This window comes from Athene cunicularia (genome assembly GCF_003259725.1).
Source record: "Athene cunicularia isolate RWA chromosome 5 unlocalized genomic scaffold, athCun1 chr5_part1, whole genome shotgun sequence".
NCBI classification, from domain to species: domain Eukaryota; kingdom Metazoa; phylum Chordata; class Aves; order Strigiformes; family Strigidae; genus Athene; species Athene cunicularia.
This window is the reverse complement of record NW_020799101.1, coordinates 25,892,386-25,909,281: the sequence shown is the minus strand read 5'-3', so window position 1 is coordinate 25,909,281 and position 16,896 is coordinate 25,892,386. Positions and strand designations below refer to the sequence as shown.

The 16,896-nt window shown below is 52.6% G+C and overlaps 2 protein-coding genes across 2 annotated transcripts in view; one reads left to right on the top strand and one right to left on the bottom strand.

Annotated features, from left to right (window-relative positions):
- The window catches only part of LOC113480757 (acetyl-coenzyme A synthetase 2-like, mitochondrial), a 33,142-nt gene that overhangs the window by 10,634 nt on the left and 5,612 nt on the right, over positions 1-16,896 (top strand). The window contains exons 2-7 of the mRNA XM_026849901.1: positions 7,019-7,199; positions 8,255-12,276; positions 13,640-13,736; positions 14,970-15,169; positions 15,638-15,813; positions 16,710-16,862. Coding sequence (XP_026705702.1) covers positions 11,961-12,276; positions 13,640-13,736; positions 14,970-15,169; positions 15,638-15,813; positions 16,710-16,862 — 942 coding nt within the window. The 5' untranslated portion in view covers positions 7,019-7,199; positions 8,255-11,960. The remainder of the gene's footprint in view (positions 1-7,018; positions 7,200-8,254; positions 12,277-13,639; positions 13,737-14,969; positions 15,170-15,637; positions 15,814-16,709; positions 16,863-16,896) is intronic.
- Positions 12,167-16,896, bottom strand: part of ABCD4 (ATP binding cassette subfamily D member 4) — a 24,879-nt gene continuing 20,149 nt past the window's right edge. The window contains exon 17 of the mRNA XM_026849904.1: positions 12,167-12,633. Coding sequence (XP_026705705.1) covers positions 12,584-12,633 — 50 coding nt within the window. The 3' untranslated portion in view covers positions 12,167-12,583. The remainder of the gene's footprint in view (positions 12,634-16,896) is intronic.

Here is a 16,896-nt window from a genome sequence, read left to right as displayed (position 1 = left end):
TTAACAGTAGGATTCAGAGGCAGGCCTGGCCTGCAGGACTGGTAGCCTGGTAATAGCATGTACTTTTTTGCTGGGTGCCATATTGAGCCCATATTCAATGTGTGCTCTGTGCTAGTTTAGCTTAGAGGAGACCCAAGCTTGGATGAACCATCCTGTCTTTGCTTGGGAGGGATGAATACCATCTCACGGCTCATCTCAGTACATCTGGTTGGACCTCTTAGCCGAGTGGGTGGGACATGACTCCAGCTATTACCAGGAGGGGGTCTTGTCATTCTGTGTACGGTAATTTCTCTTTCTAGTGTGACCTCAGAAAGCTCTTTCCCAGTGTTTAGTAAGAGGGGGGATGATGAGTCCTGTGATCAGCCATGCAGCCCATGTGCAACCTTTACTGCTCTCATTTAACTTCATACCCACTTTACACCAGCCATAGAAAGTGATGTCACCATAAACAGCGCCAATAATTTTGACATTACATTTGAAAAGACAACAATAAACTGTTTCCAGGCTTACACAAGTGGTACAGTTTCCACCAGCAGCCTCAGGACAGGAAGTTTTCCTAGGGTGATCGCTACAGGGAAGGGATTCAGGGAAGCCCCAGGACCCAGTCAGACCTTACTCTCTTGTGGCCATTCATTATAAAGCCCCTGGACCCGTGAGTGCGGATGGGGACATACTCTGGGGAAGATAGGAGGCTGTTCTTTGCAGCACTCACATCCTCAGATTGAACCCAGCCAGGGCCACCAGCCCTGTCTGATACAAGGGTAAGGACATTGCTGTTTTTTCAGAGGAGGTTTTCATTTTGACTGCTCTTACTGTAGAGGCTTGGGTTGGAAAGGAAGAAAGTAGAAAGGGAGATGTGTAGTTTTCAGGAGGAACTGTGTGCTGAGATGGTAGCAGGGCCCCAGGCATGGATGTGAGTGAGCTGGAGGTGTTCTCTGGTCTGCAGCTGGATACACCAACAGGCTTCAAGTGGGGAAGTGAGAGGTATGCTGCTGGGCATGATTTTAGGAGCAGAGTACTGCTGTGAGGGGGATAGTGGGCTTGACCAGGTTTTGTAAGTCCAGGAAAGGGGAAACCAGTATGCAGGCAGAGGTGTGAAGAGCTTGCACTGAGAAACAGAGCTTTTCTGTGCCAGTGCTTTGCTGTGTGTGCATACAGTGAGGTGAGTCCAGATCAGCATGATGGGGAAAGGGACATAAGCAACTACAGGGTGTTGGTGTAGATGTCTGGATGTTTCCCATCGCAGTAAATGCCACAGAGGGAAGAGATCTGGTGGATGAATGTGAGAAATTCAGCTTCTGCATGGTTCAGCCTGAGACAGTTGGATCCCTGGGAGATGAGTGCTGGATGGACATGACTGTGTTGGGTCAGAAAGCCATCAGTGCTGTCATGTCAGGTGGGACCATGACAGTAGATTACAACCCAAGGCAATGTCACAGAAGTCTGGAAAGCTCCCAGGCTGCCTGGCTGGACAGGGCTTCTCTGCTGTGTCCTCACTTGAGGAGCTCAGTATCAGAACTGGCTTCTTTGCAGGGATCGTACAGAGCGACAGTTTGGCTCCCCGAAGCTGAAGGTTTGCAGCAGGGGAATTGTCAGAGAGCAAAGATATGCCTGTTAGCCCATGGGCAGGGGAGATGGTCTCAGCGTTGCTGCTGAGGGGACCTGGGATTTTGTCCCTTGCCTTAGTTGCTGGTTTGCCAACGGCCGTGTGCGGCTGCTCCCCGCAGGCTGGCAAAGGCGTGTGCTGGTGTGTCTGTGTGTCGGTGTCTGTGTGTCTGTGCATGTGTGGACGTGCATTTGCTTGTGGCCATCTAGTGGACGTTTCAGCATGTGCTGCTTTGGGCTGAGTCCATCTTGTGCTCCATAAAGCTTATTACTTAAAGACCCCTGTTGAAATGCTATGTCAAAGGCAGTATGTGAGATTTCGTGAAGCAAAAATTCCGTTATCTAGCCTGGAATTTTCCTTTAAGAGATGAGGAATGCTTGGGCAGGGAAAATAACATTTTTTCTATTATTATTAGAAAGACAAAGAAGGCCACTACCAATGCTCCTGTCTGTGTGCCCCAGTTTGGAAAGTAACAGCCAGGAAAATGAGTGTAACCAGTGAAAATTTTAGGTTGAAACAATACAGAAACGATACACAGTAACGTCCTAGAGGCCTTAAAATATCTCTTTGCTAATTTAGATTCCTGGCTCATGGCCAGCCTCAGGGAGATTTCTCTCTTTAGCAGACAATGTTTCAGGAGTTGATTAGGTAAACAAACTAACTAATATGATGAATGCGGATAACAAGGACACATTGAGTCTCACATCCCTTTGCAAAATGAGAGATTCCTCCTACTACAATTTGCTCTTCTGCATTCATCAATAATCTGAAGAAGTATCGGTCATTCATTTGTGATTCAGAGGAGGAAACTGGCAAGAATAACCTTGCCAGTCTTGACTCCAAAATGCTGCAACCCTGTGGTTGAGCACAGAGTGCCTCAACTTTTACTGGTTTGAGCGAGAATTAGATGATGGTTAAAGTTAGAAACATCCCCATCTGTAAGGCTTTGCAGTACTGATGATTTTGGTAACGGGCCCTTAGACGAACAGACATGTGGAACAAGAATCCGGAAGATGACAGCTGGCATTTGCTGCTATCTTGGTTCATTGGCTGTGCTGCTTTTGGAGGAGACAGTGTCAGTGTGATGTGCCCAGCTCTGACCAAATGAGAGTGTGTGATGCTCAGTTCTGACCAGTTGATGGGCAGATCCTCTCTAAGCAAGGTGTAATGTTACCACCCTCCATTTGCCTGCTTCATATTGAGAGCAGGCTTTTAGAAGTGATGGGGTTTGGTCTTGCAGCTTTTCTATGCCTAGAGGACTAACACCTGGATATGGAAGAGCCTGCAGTTTCTTCAGGGTGTGCCGGCATACCCAGTTTGCAGCGTGCATTGTTCAGTGAGCATTGTCTTACCCTGCTGCCAGTGCATGGAGGGTGTCTGGCAGCCTTGTCAGAGGCATGCTTGGCTGCTGCCCCCAGCTTGGCCATGGCAGCAACCACCCCAGATCCAGCCCTTGGTGTGCCAAGGGCAGCACTTGTGGAGCATCAGGAGCAGCCCAGGAGAGTGCTTTGGGCTGCTAAACAGCAAACGTCCATGCATGGGCTGAACTCAGATGATAACATATCTGGTGGATAGCAAGACAAACCTGTCCCCATTACTCTGTTACCCATTTTTTGAGAATAGGGTTCCTGGATCAAGCTTCCTATGTTTCACAGAGGGTGTTCATGTGATAATAAAAAGCTGTAAATCATCTTAAGATGTAGCACACTGGTCCAAAAGACACCTCTGCACATCAGATTGTGGTAGCTTTTCACAAATATCTGATGTGCTTCAGTCTAAAATTAATCAGGGTTTTCACCACTGCTTGGGAGGTGTAGAAGGACAGACATGACCTTTTCACCATACCCTGGGCTGTGCAATGGAGGACTAGGTGGAAACATGTGAGGAGGAAGGTGTGTAGTACACAGCCACATCAATAAATCATTTCACAAAGCTGAGCAGATCCATGTGATGGGAAGGGTCAAGAGGAAACATGGACAAACCTGAACATTGCTTGAAGCAACCTGAATTTTACAGAGCCAGAGGAAGTTGTAGAGTAGATATCTCCAAGCAAAGACAACAAGCAGCCAAAGACACAGAATACCAAAGCAACAAGTAAATGTAAGGGTAAGGGTGAAACCCTCTCCATGAAAAGCGAGGTACCAACGCAGCCAAAAATACCTCAGAATTACTAAAACCAGTGTGTAATTCAGCTCAGAATCAAGGAACGGGAAAATTTCGGTAACATGTTAAGAAATTTGAAGAAAGCAGTGAGATCTTCTCCCAGAAGAAAGTCCCACTGATTGATCTGAATGAGGGAAAAATCCTGAGAACAGGCCATGGGGAATAATTTTGCTGATCTGAAGTGGTGTGGGGGCTGCCAGTGTCATGATGGAGTTTGTCCCTCTGTGCTCCTCAGGATGGTAACAGAGGTGCTGGGCTGGGGTCTGATCCCAGCCATATTGACAACCACCGGTTTCACATGACTTCATGCTTGACATGAAGATACGGCTCCTGATATTAAAGCAAGATGGTCAGTCCTCCTGATTTCCGTTCTGCTAAAAATTCTGGGATTTCAAACTTTCCTTTTTCTCCAAGAGGAAATTCCCATCAAATGACAAAAACTGGTTTGGAGGATCTCAGAATGATCTTATTGAGATGTTGATGTCATTTTGATTTTCCCATTTGGTTTTAAAGCACAGGTTTTGCATGTCTTAGGCGGCTGAGATTAAAATACGACATTCAGAAGAAAGCCATAGATAATTCTGATTACATTTCCTCTGGCCGGATACAGTTTTTCCTGTGCAATTGAATCAGCATTTTTTGATGGAAAATTTTCCACCGGCTCTAGTCAAAATTGAGCTGCCAGCTGGCAAAGCTTCTGCTGTTTCCGGCATTTGCATGGCCCTGCCATGGGAAAGGGGATGCTCCAGACCAGCAGGTTTAGTGGCAGTGGGCAGCACTGGAGCAGGCTGACAGCTGGCTAAGGAGAAGGGCAGGGGAGCATGAGGCATGAGGGAAGATGTTTGGGGCGTCAAGGCAGGAGGGAGGGGAAAGGGAGAGGTGGTAAAAGCATCAGTGAAGAGACACCTGGATAAAAGAGAATTGAGGAGAGTAAAAAGTTTCCCCCTTGATACTTGATGGAAAAATGTGTTCCTGGCTGAGGTCCCAGGTGGTGACAAAAACAGCTGTGCAGAGCTGAGCACCGTAAGCTGCCCTGGCTACATGGAAAGGTGTCACTGCAGCCCCAAACCAAGGCAGATTTGCAAGCGCTGGCCCTTGGACTGTGCAGGAATTCTCTCTGAATCCAAAGGAGATAGAGAGGATCTGCGCAGTGAGGGATGTAACTGTACTGGTCTATCCAGGGCAGAACAGGCAAGATCCCTCTCCTGGCCCTGGTGGGTCAAGCTGGCCCCTAGCAGCATGGAGGTGTCGGGGGGTGGCTGCCCCACCACCCCGGTCTGGTGGGTGAAAATGAACCACAGGGGTTTGTGCTGAGGTTGGAGAGGGAGTGAGCCAGTCCCCTGCAGCTCTGCCTGCTGGCCTCCGGGAGTGAGAGTGCCCACCAGCATCCTGCTGGCTGCAGGACTGAGCAAACCTGTGTGTCATGCAGGCATGGAGGAGCGGGTGGGGAGAGGAAGCTGTGCACTCCTGAGGGTCCTTGCTCAGGCCCCAGTGGATTTGCAGCCACCCGTGGTCCAGGGGTTACATATTGGCAGTATGAAAGTGTAAATCAGACTGTTTTATCATGCGGATGAGGTGACATGTGGTGAAGCAGCCTGGCTCTAAACTCCCCTCTGACATGCACAGAGTGTCTTCTGCTGGGAGAAGCTGGGATCACAGCCGCTGGGGCCACCACCCCACCGAGCTCCCTGCGGGGCCAGGCCAGCCAGGATCCCAGGAATGGCCCAGGTGGGCTGTCACCAGCACTAGCAAGTCCTCTGCCTACCCTGCAGCTCTGCCCCCGTATGGCTTCGATGCTGGGCAGTTCCCCTCTGCACAGGTAGAAGAGGCGAGCTTGCCTTGCCAGCTGACAGCATGAGGACATCACTTCTCAGCATCAGTCTCGTGGTCCCCATGGCAGAGCTGGGGGTCTGCCCCAGTCCCCCAGTGCTCCCACTGCAGCCTGAACTCCCCCACGGCTATGGGTAGAGGGGACAAGAGAGGGTTAAGCTGTCAGCTCTGTAATGTTAAACAGGTGTCAAAGGCACCTCCATATATCTGCAGATTGAAATCAAATTCTTTGCAGTATAAAAAGATAAATTACCCAGGCGATTCCCGCCTCATCCCACTCATCAGGCCAGCGCCAGACGGCAAGCAATTTTTTTTTTTAATGTGCTAACGACCTAATCAAGCAATCAAGTCGGAGAAGATTGCGGAGTGACCCCGAGCATCCATCTGCCAGCGAGACCCCGCCATTCATTTCCATTCTGCCGTGTACTTTCTGGGAAAGGGAGGGAAAAAAAATAGAAAAGAAAAAAAAATCCTAAACAAATTAACACCCAATTTTCTGTGAGTCTAATTAGTTAAATGAGGAGGTGTTTGGGGTGTCCGCGGGGAGGGAGGGGCTGCCTCTCGGAGAGGGGCCTGGTAACTCCATGGCATTAATTAGCGCAGGTCAATGGCGTGGTTCCCTGGGGACCAGCTGCTTTAATTTCCCGTGATATTTCAGTGCCTGAGGCCCATCGATTCAAACTGAAATTAACTTATTTTTCAATCAGGCCTGGGCTGCCCCTGGGGCTGACTCTTCCTTTGCCTCCTTCTGAATAGACCTCGAGCAATTTTTCATCTAAAGCTGATGCCTCTGCTCGGCAGGAAGGGAGGGGAGCTGGGGAGGGAGGAGGGCGATGGAGACAAGAGGAATGGAAATCGGAGAGAGAGCGCTAATAGATTTCTGCAAGCATCCCCCCTCCACGATCGCCACCCATCTCTCTGCTCACTGCCCCCCAGGTCACAGCTCAGAGATTATTCTGCCAATTTTCTGAGAAGATGAGGGGCTTTTCAAACTGGGAATTCAGGGCGAAGCACACAGATCAGCTTCCCCCTTCTCCCGCCTCTCCCAAGCATCCGCCCCCATCCCAGCCCTCTCTGCAGGCACCACTGCCCGCAGCCCTGTGCTGCAGCTCAGACACCCAGTAAATAATGAAAGAAAATCCCAGGCACGAGAGCCAAAAGCCACTAGAAAAAGATGCCATGATGGTAAATTAATTACATCCTGCAGAGAGGGATGGAACCTGCTCTCATGCTTGGCCCTTGCTGTTCCTGCAAGGGAGGGAGTGAAGCTGCTGCATGGGGAAATAGGGTGCAGTGCTTTAGGGATGAGCATGCATCTGCCTTCATCCTGTTGCACAAGCACACACGCGTTCCCGTGCGGGAAGGGGACTGACACACCTCCTCCCAAAAACCCACGTCTGTTCTTGTTGCCCACCCCAGGTTTGGTTCCAGAACCGCCGGGCCAAATGGCGGAAGAGGGAGAAGTGCTGGGGCAGGAGCAGTGTGATGGCTGAGTACGGGCTGTATGGTGCCATGGTGCGTCACTCCATCCCGCTGCCCGAGTCCATCCTCAAGTCTGCCAAGGATGGCATCATGGAGTCCTGTGCCCCTTGGCTCCTGGGTAAGAGAGCAGCAGCCTTCACGGGGGATGGTGAGCGGGTCAAGACAAAGTGGGGGGATGCAAGGAAGAAACCAGAGCTGGGTCAAAAACATGGGTGGAGGGCAATGGGATGAGGTCCCCCATCCCTGCTATCCTCCACCCCTTATCCCCCAACAGCCCTCGTCAATAGGGTCTGACTGCTCATCCCAAATCCCTGCTGGTCCTTGGTTCCTGATCTGCAGGATCTGTCTGGGGCAGGCATTTACCCCCCATGCTCAGGCTGGTGTTAGCTTTCAGCTCCCATGGTGTGAGCATCCCTCATGCCCAGCCCTGGAGCAGGGGCTCCAACCCTTGTCCTGGTCTGACACTCCCAGCCCCATGATGCTGTGTAGAGTGCCAGGACCCACAAATTTGCTCTCTTTGCCCCAAGTCCCAGAGGGAACATGTTGCTGCCTCCTGCTCTCTGCACCTGGGGGAGCTGCATTTCTGCCTGGTTTCACTTGGTTTTCTGTGCAGACATGGAGGTAGCAGCTACCCTACCATGCTCCTGTTCTTTGCTTCCCACTTTCTGACTTTTCAGGCTGGTTCTGCCCCAAAGCTAGTGTCTGGCATCTTGACGATGGGCTGTCCTGTCCTTCTATCTGTGTGAAACTCAGAGAGGCAGAGGGGTGGGTTGTGTGAGGAATGGGTTGATACAGGAATAGGCAATGGGGGATCTCTCTTCCCAGCCTCGGTGAGTCTCAGGCAACTCTGATGTCTGAGACCCTCATCCCCATGCAGGGACAAGTTAGCTTTAGGTTCACAGATAGAAATGAAGGGGAGAATAATTATAGACCTTTGGGGGCAGCCCTAAGGCCACAAATGCTGGGGCCAGGTGGCCCCAGCAGACAGCTGCCTTGCCTGGGCTGCCCTCAGGTGGGGGCCAGAGCAAGCGTCTCACCGTGACTGCTGCGTGAAGCAAGGGTTTCTGCTTTTCCTTAATTCTGGCCTCTCTTTATCTTTGCTGTTTTCAGTTCAAGATGGCTTTCCCATGCCCAGGCGCTTTTCTAAACCCGAATACCAACAATTCTTTTTAGGGATGCACAAAAAGTCTCTGGAGGCAGCGGCTGAGGCGGGGAGGAAGACGGAGGTGGAGCGCCAGGCTCTGCCCAAGCTTGACAAGGGTGACAAGGAAGAGAGGGGCCCGGATCCCAAAACCACCATTTCCCAGGAAGAACTGAGAGAAAACAGCATTGCTGCCCTCAGGGCCAAAGCTCAGGAGCACAGCACCAAAGTCCTGGGGACCATCGCCGGGGACACCCCAGCCCCGGGCAGGAAGCCGGAGATAGGGGAGGAGGCTGCAGCGAAGGAGGATGAGAGACAGACGGAGAAGCTGAACTCGTCGCAGAAGGAGGAGAAGCTGATCTAGGGGGGGAAGAGGAGACGGGAGCCAGCTCCGACAGACACTGTATCCTCCGGGGGCTGCGTTCCCCCTCAGACTGCCAGGCCCCGCCGTCTGCCCCTGCCTGGGGAGTGGGGCTCCGGTCTCTGTGTTTGGGGCTGTCTCGCAGGGGTGCCCCCCACCTGCTCCCCTTGAGCATACCCCTGCCCCTCGCTCCTCTGTGCTGCTGGGCCTTCTTCACCCCCTCATCCCCTCACCCTCCCTTCCTTTTGGGACACCAGGAAGAGTCCCATCATCATCGCCACCCGACACTGAAGCTCTGGGTCCCTCCAGCCTTGTGACCATCCCTGGGGCTTTCTCCTCCTGCTCCAGCCCCAGACCCCATCCACCATCTTGGAGTGAGCCTGTCCCCTGCTGCCATGCCCCTCCTCGGTGCACATCTCTCTCCAGTACTGCCTGGGCCCCTTCCCCTGGCTCCCCATCCCACCATGCCCCAGGCAGACCCACTGCCTTCCCCTGGTCATCACCTCCGCCTCTGGCCCAGGCTGCAGTGGGACAAGCCCATGGCAGTGTTAGCATGAAATGGTGACTCTCCATCCAGGGTGGTTTGCACCTTCCACTCATCTCTCCCCACTTGGTGCTGGGGTCTGCTGGGAAGGGGCTGCAGCTTCAGAGTGGTTGAGTTTTGCCTCCATTTGTCAGGCAGAGGCAGGTTTAGCCCACACCCTGGTCCCACTTGGCACCCCAGCCCATGTTGCTGGCTCCCGCAGAGCTGGCCACCACAGCCAGGTCTGACTGCCCCAAACACCAAAGCCCTGCACCCCTGCAGAGGAGCCAAACTGAATATGTTTGAATATTTCAGGCGAGACAACAACATCTGCCCAATATATTTATTGAACTAAATTTGTCCAGCTCGCCCTCTGAGTGTTAAAGGGAATGACAGCCATGCACATCCACCCCCGATACACCCTGTAACATGTACATATGTCTCCCAGCCAGTCCCACACAAGCACTTGCAGACCCACGCAGCCAAACCTGCTCCGTGGTACCATCACCTTCCCATCCTGGTAAGGCACTATTCCTCCCCACCCCCAAAAGCTGTAGGACAGTGACTTCCAGGCAACCCTTTCTGTCCTGCTTTCAGCTGTGAGCACCCTTCCCCTGGAGCTACTGTTTTTCTTCCATCAAAGGTTAAGCCCCTCCATTCAGTCCCTGTTTGTCTTTGTCCCCCGGTTGTTTGACGTGTTAGATGATAGCCCATGGTGTGTAAATAATGTATATACAGTGAGAAAAGAATTCAGTATTGAGGTGTTTGAGATATGGAGCTGTAACAACTTCTAGTCATCCAGCATCTGTGATTTATGTGCCATTTTCTGTAAAGATATGAACAAGAATAAAACTAAACAGGAATACTGTGTATGAGTCCGGTCACCGATGTTCAAGGATTCAGTCAAAGCAGAGAGGGGGTTGGATGTCAGGCTGTAGTCAGAGGTGGGAGCTCCAAAGCAGCACAGAGGTCTGCACCTTCCTCCCTACCCAGGCATGGAGAAGATGGGGCCTGGGTGCTGCTCTCCCTTTGTGGTGAAAGACAAAGCTGAAAGGGGTGTCCTTGTACCTGGGGCAGAAGTTAGGCATCATGGCATACAACTGGTCAGAGAGCAAGTCGCTTTAGCATGCAGCACTGCCCTGGTGCTTTGGGTCACCCCATATCACACCCGCCCTGGTGTGCAGGAGCAGGCTGCAGGGCCAGGCCAGCCAGAGGAGCAGAGGTGGCAGCCAGACACTGCAAGCACGAGTTTGCTTGTTGAGAGAGAAGGGCACTGACAGGGATTTCCCCCAAAGCAAGCTCTGGTTTGAGAGCAGCGGGAGCCCATACTGAATTATCAGAGAAGGAGCTGAGATTTGTCCACCTTGCTAAGGGACTCTGAGGATGGTCTGATGGAAAAACCTGATTGTCTTACAGGGGAAAAAGGCTGAGGCAGAGCAGACATGCATAGGAAATGAGAGACTTTGCTTGTGGAACAGGTCTGCTTGGCGTTGATTCTGTGGAGGGGCTGTAAGCCCACAGGACTGCATTTCCCTGGGTGGATGGAGCCCTTGTAGGTCCTCACCTAGCTCTGGGGGCAGCTCTGCTACAAATCAGGTGTGTGGTTTGGGATGAATGCACCTGATGTCAAATAGTGCTTGTCTCCTGTACTGGTGTCCAGCCTGTTCACCAAACATACCAGCCCTGCAGACTATGAGTGGTGTCACACTATGAAGAATGAAGAGGAGAGCTACTAACTCTCTCTTCTCTGCTGTTGATTTCATCGGTGTGCCTCGCTGGGAAGAACAGCCCTGCTTGCAGGGAGAGCCTTTTTCTGCTCTCTCTTGTGGCCCCTAGGAAGGGAAGGGAGCCTGGTCCATGAAATTAAGGAAACCTCCAAGCTCTGCCTTAAAAAGCACTACCTATATAGGGCTTGAAGAAAAGGAAGGCAGGGAAGCATCTTAACTCTGCTACAGTGGGTGGTGGGAGGTCTCAGTGTGAGGAGATGGACTGCAGTGTTTCACATTAAACTACCACCCCCTGCTCCACCATGGCCACCCCGTGGTACAGACCCGTCTGGAGTGTTTGTGAGGAGGCAGAGAGCCCAGCCCAGTTTGCTGGAGGGGATAGCTCTGATGGCCCCCTAGCAGTGAGGTGGGATGGGATGCGATATCCCCCTCCTGCAGCAGACAGCTGCAGAAGAAAAACCTTCCCTGACTTACCAGAGACAGCACAGCCTAGTGCTCTGCAGGGAACAGGCTTTAATTCTGGGAAAGGGATGGTCCTGTCACCCAAGGCAACCCTAACTTTTCCAGATGAGCTGCCCCAGGCTGCCCTCATGGCCAGTGGAGGACCAAGGCAGGGGCTGCAGTGGAGGGGTAGGGGGTTGTGGGGTGCAAAAGGGATGGGGATGAGTAGACGGAGGTGGGAGGGAGGTGACTAGGGGGAAAGCAGAGGTGCCTGGGGATGCAGCACAGCCCTGGGAGAGTGGGAGTGGGAGTGGGCTGGTAGAATCTGGCCCGGGCATCTCAGCTCCTGTGGGGAGCACAGGCACCCGCTGTATCTGGCTCCCATTCAAGAGCAGCTGTCAGGACTCAGATTAGCATGAAGGTTATTTTCAGTCAAATATTTCTACAAGCCACCCCTTTCCCCTCCCTTAAAGGGATTGAATTTCTTTTTCACTGTAGTGCTCTAGAAGAGAGGAGGAGAGGAACGAGGCAGGAAGAAGGGCATCTGGGTTCCCTGTGCGGGAGAGCTGGTTTGTGTCTAGTCAGCCCCAGCTCCTACAGGGGCCCATCTTGGCCAGGCTGGGTGTCCTGAGAGGCTGTGAGGACTTCAGGCACCCATCTTCTCAGTGAGAGGAAGGCGCTCTGCAATGATGGCTAGACTGCTGGCCAGGGCTTGCTGCCCCAAAGCTCTTCCTCAGGCTTTCAGATGCCCCCTCGGGTCAGTGGCTGCCCGAGCCTGGAGCCACGGGCCCATCACTGCCTACATGCCTGAAGCCGTCGCCTTCCCCAGACCCAAGGACCACCAAGGCTTGTACAAGGTGTCCGTGGAGCAGGAGGATACCTTCTGGGGAGTGCTAGGGAGAAGCCGGCTTACCTGGATCACCCCCTTCTACTCTGTCCAGGACTGCAACCTGCACCAGGGCAGGGTCTCCTGGTTCCTGGGTGGGCAGCTGAACGTGGCAGGTAAGGAGGGAGACAGACCTGGGAGCCCACCAAGTTCCTGTGGGTGCCCCTCAGAGCAGATCAGAGGAGCACAGTGTTAAAGGGTGGAAGTGAGTGGGATCCCTAGAAGGTCTGGTTGGTTCTGCAGTGGCTGTAGTGTAAGGATGTGGATGGTCCTAGGGGGGCAATCAGGTGTCACTGGAGAGGCTGGAGCTGGATCAAAGTGTGCTGGGAGCCAGGCTGCTCTCCCTCAGCCTCCATGGATCCCACAGCAGCTCAGCATCTCTGTTCTGCAGGACCACAGGCAACAGCATCAAACCCTATGCGTTCAGCGAGCAGCATTACAGGTTATCCTTGCCCAGCAAAGGCAGTATGTATCTGCAGAAAGCAAAATACAGGAACAATGAGCAGTACTGGAAGTCCCCAAAGCTGTGGTAGGCTCTTCTGTGGGCTGGGGCTACTGCCTTAGGGTGGCTACTGGGGACAGACATAGAGGCTGGTGACACTGTGTCCTACTCACAGTGCTGTTGGTCCCAGTGTTCAAAATACAAGATAGACCTCTCTAAAATCACACCTTACTCAGTCCATTTGGGCAGGAGAGCAGGAGTTACCTGCCTTTGGGTTTTGAGATCTTACCGTTCCCCCTTTCATGTGTGTTTCTTTCTCTCCTGGTAAAACTAAAAATGGTCAGGAAAAAAAGGCATGCAAACTGGGGCTGCTGCATCATCTCATGACCTCAGTAGCAGGTTTAAGGAAAACACAAAGGGAAACAAGGCTTCTGTGGAAACTGCAGCTGCCAGCAAGGCATGAAACTTTTCTCAGAAGAATTACAGCCAAAGCCTCAGCCTACCATATTCCTGGAAAGCCAGGGGCCATGTGCTCTTGGCGTTGGCTCTCCTTCCATCTCGGACAAATGCACCCTGCAGCCTTCCTGTGCAGATCTTCATCCTACATTTGTTTTTTATGAGCCCCACCACTAAAAAACTGCCCTAGTCCACCCCAGAGGCAGCTGCAAGGTAGTGCTGGGTGGAGTGATGGCTGAGTTAATGTTTGCCAGGCCCTCTGAGGGCACTGGGGATGTGACCTCCAAAGGGACTTCAGGCAGTTTCTGCTCTGGACTGTGTTAGGTTGTAATTAAGAGGGAAGCTGATAATGGGAACTGGTAGGTATTGGAGCAGTGGGGAGTGTAACGGGCTTGGGACCAGTGCTTGTGATCTGTTGGCTGGCATCCACAAAGGTCGTTTCAGTGAATGCACAAGGCTAATGCTGAAAAGACTCAGACAGCCCTGACTCTGATCTGAAATGGGACTGCCAGTACTGGTTTTATGGGAGTTAAGAGGTGCTGAGCATTGCTCTGGCAATGAGACTGGGTCATCTTTTCCAGTGAATTGTCTGGACCGACATGTTCACATAGCCCCAGACAAAGTGGCCTTAATCTGGGAGAAGGATGAACCCGGAGAGGAGGTGCGTGTCACGTACAGGTCAGTACTCACCTCTGAGCATACAAGAAACACATTGCAGCATGCATGAACACTGCACGAGGCTGATCTGCTGATGTGCATCATGCGAGGGGATGCAGCACCCCTTCACATAGACAGAGCAACCATATGGTGGCTGTTGGCTTGTCTGTGCTGATCTGAGACTTCAGCCTGATTAACCCTCTGGGCCCCCAAGGATCCCTACTCTAGCCGAGGAGGCAGATGCAAGCCCCTCATTGCATCATGGCAATGCTTGTAGGTAAGACCACATGGGAAAGTCACACACATGTGCCTTCCCAGCAAGGTTCCTGGTGTCTAAACTTGCAGGTGAATGGTTTGCAAGAGAGGCCAGGTTCACAGCTGCATGAGTGTTGGGAAGTCCCATGCTCATCTGCACATCAGCAGTACTGCTAGATTTGACTCTTTGGGGGGACTGCCTGTCCAACCCTGACAGGTTGGTGTGGTGTCCCCAACTTCCAGCTCAATTTGCCTGATCTCCAAGTCTCCCTGCAGAATCCACTTAAGTCCCTCTGTACACAGACCAAGTCCCTCTGTCCTCTCTAGCTCCAGACCTCACATGACAAACACGACCATTCACCTGTGCCAGTCTCCCTGCATGGACAGCCCTTCCATGACATGAGTCACTGACAGCCAAGCTCTGGTTTATGGGAGGGATGCTTCTTGGGAGAAACATCGTTTTGCTCACTGCTTTCCTACAGCTGTTCTCATTGGTGGGCACAAACTCTGGAGGACCTGACCTTCCCACCTTTAGCAAAGCACGGCGCCCTGTTTTTATGGGGGAGGATAACTAACGCCTCATGTGTAGCTTCCAGCCTTGCAGGATAGTGTGTTGGTCCAGTTGAACAGACTGATAAGAAATTTGCAGCTGTCACTGGGAAAGTCAGCTGAGGTTGTGGGCTTGCTGAGTCAGGGGAATTGCCAGTGGCCATTGCTGGTTGTGTGGCTGGCTCCTCATGCTAGCCAGTGAGAGTGTCAAGCTCTGTACAGAGGCCATTCTTATCTATTTCTTTTCCATAAATAACAGCCCATGTTAGTGATTGTCTTTTCCTTTCCTTCCCACTGACATTTTACTACTCTCCCATGGACTTCCAGAGTGGGGGGGTTAGGGTGCATAGGGATGTAAGCTGTGTACCTGTGACTCTGAAGCCCCCCGTCTTTATGCAAGTGGGCAAGATCTGTAAGAAAGTCTAACTGTGCCATTGCTTCTTTGGGCAGGGAACTGCTGGAGCTGACATGCCGCCTGGGAAACACCTTGAAACGGCAAGGGGTGAAACGGGGTGACAGGGTGACAATCTACATGCCCCCATGCCCACTGGCAGTGGCTAGCATGCTGGCCTGTGCCCGCATTGGGGCTGTGCACGCTGTGGTGTTCGCCGGGTTCAGTGCAGAGTCCCTAGCAGACAGGATCCGGGATGGTAAGAGTCAGTGGGTAACAGGGACACTTGTTGCCCTTGGGGGACAGTGCTAAGCTTGTTGGTTTGTCAGCTGGAGTATTCAGGGTTGTGAAAAGGCAGAAGGTTTCTGAGTAAGACTCCCTGGGCTAACTGATTGTCCAGCCATGACATATGGCTCTGGAGCAGGGATTAGCACCCCAGGAAATGGCATGGGATCACTACATATCTTCCAGCCCATAGGGTGGGCTGGGTCTCTCCTTCATTCAAGGGACTAAAGGGCTGGGATACAGGATCTCTTCTGAGGGGATGCAACACAGGCAGGAATGAATGGGAAACAAAGACGCAAAGCTGCTGGTTTTGCTAAATGGAGGACATGAGTAACAAGGGCTGGGAGACAGAGGGAGAGGCGCAGGGTCATGGTGGAGCCAAACTGCTGCGTGACTGATGGAAAGGGGCAGAGCTGCTTATCGGGCTCTCTGCCTTCTGCAGCCCAGTCAGAGACAGTGATCACAGTGAATCAGGGGCTGAGAGGCGGCAAGGTTATTGAGCTAAAGAAGACAGTGGACCAGGCTGTGAAGCAGTGCCCAGGAGTGAAACGGGTTCTGGTTTCCATGAGGACTGACAGCAAGTTTCCCATCACAGCCCAGGACGTGCCACTGGAGGAGGTGAGAGGCTGCCTGGCACTACTGCTGCTTCCCCTGGGCAATGTGCCCACACCGGCATCAGGGACACGGAGTGGAGAGAGGGTCCTGGCTGGCCATGACAGTTTTGCTGGTGTTGACACGATGTGGGGACATTTTCCTGCAGCAGAAGTGGTAGCTGGAGCTGCACACAAGTTCAGGACAGTTCCAGGAACTGTCAGGATGAGTAACTGGTGGCTCTTTCCACAGCACCAGCCCTGTACTGTCAGGGGCAGGCAGAGCAAACCAGGGCTTGTAGTAGGGTGGAGTAGGGGCTAGAAACAACCCAGACACGGGCTGACACATTGTGAGCCCAGACTTAGACTGCCACTGCACTGTCACACACTGCTCTGCTGGCAGACCTGGCACCCTCTGCGAGTGCCACTGGCAGCCTGTGTCCAAGGAAGCAGGCAGCAAGGTTGCTTGCGTGTCTGTTAGTCATGGCACACAGGATGGCCAGGCTGCCAGCATGGAGCATGGTTTCTGAAGAGGTAAGCCCCTGCGGTGCATTTCTGTTAGCTCTCCAGAGCCGCACAAAGGTCTCCCCGCCTTTGCTCATCCCATCTGCAAGCAATTAGTGCTAGAAAAGCTTTCTGGAAGACTTTTGTGCTGGTCAGAGCAGCGGCAGCATAAAAATAACTGCCTCTTACTCAGCAGGTCTGCTCTGGCTGAGCAGAGTGTTTGCCAGCTCAGCAAGGCGAAAGAGAGTTCAGGCTGGCAAGCAGAGGCAGTGGAGGTACAGAGGCGGGAGGATGGTATAGGGGGAGCAGGGTGGAGCAGGTGCTCAGTGGGAAGCTTGGGGAAGAGATGCACAAGCACATGTAGGGACAACACAGGGAAGCCTGTGTGACCCTGTGAGACAGCAGTTCTCTCTCTTGCAGGAGATGATGAAGGAGGATGCATGCTGTGAGCCTGCTGCCATGGACAGTGAAGATATGTTGTTCCTTCTCTACACATCAGGCAGCACCGGCAAACCCAAGGGTCTGGTTCATTCCCAAGCTGGTTACTTGCTGTTTGCTGCTCTCACACACAAGGTAATGGATCCCAGCCACAGAGCACTCATGAGTC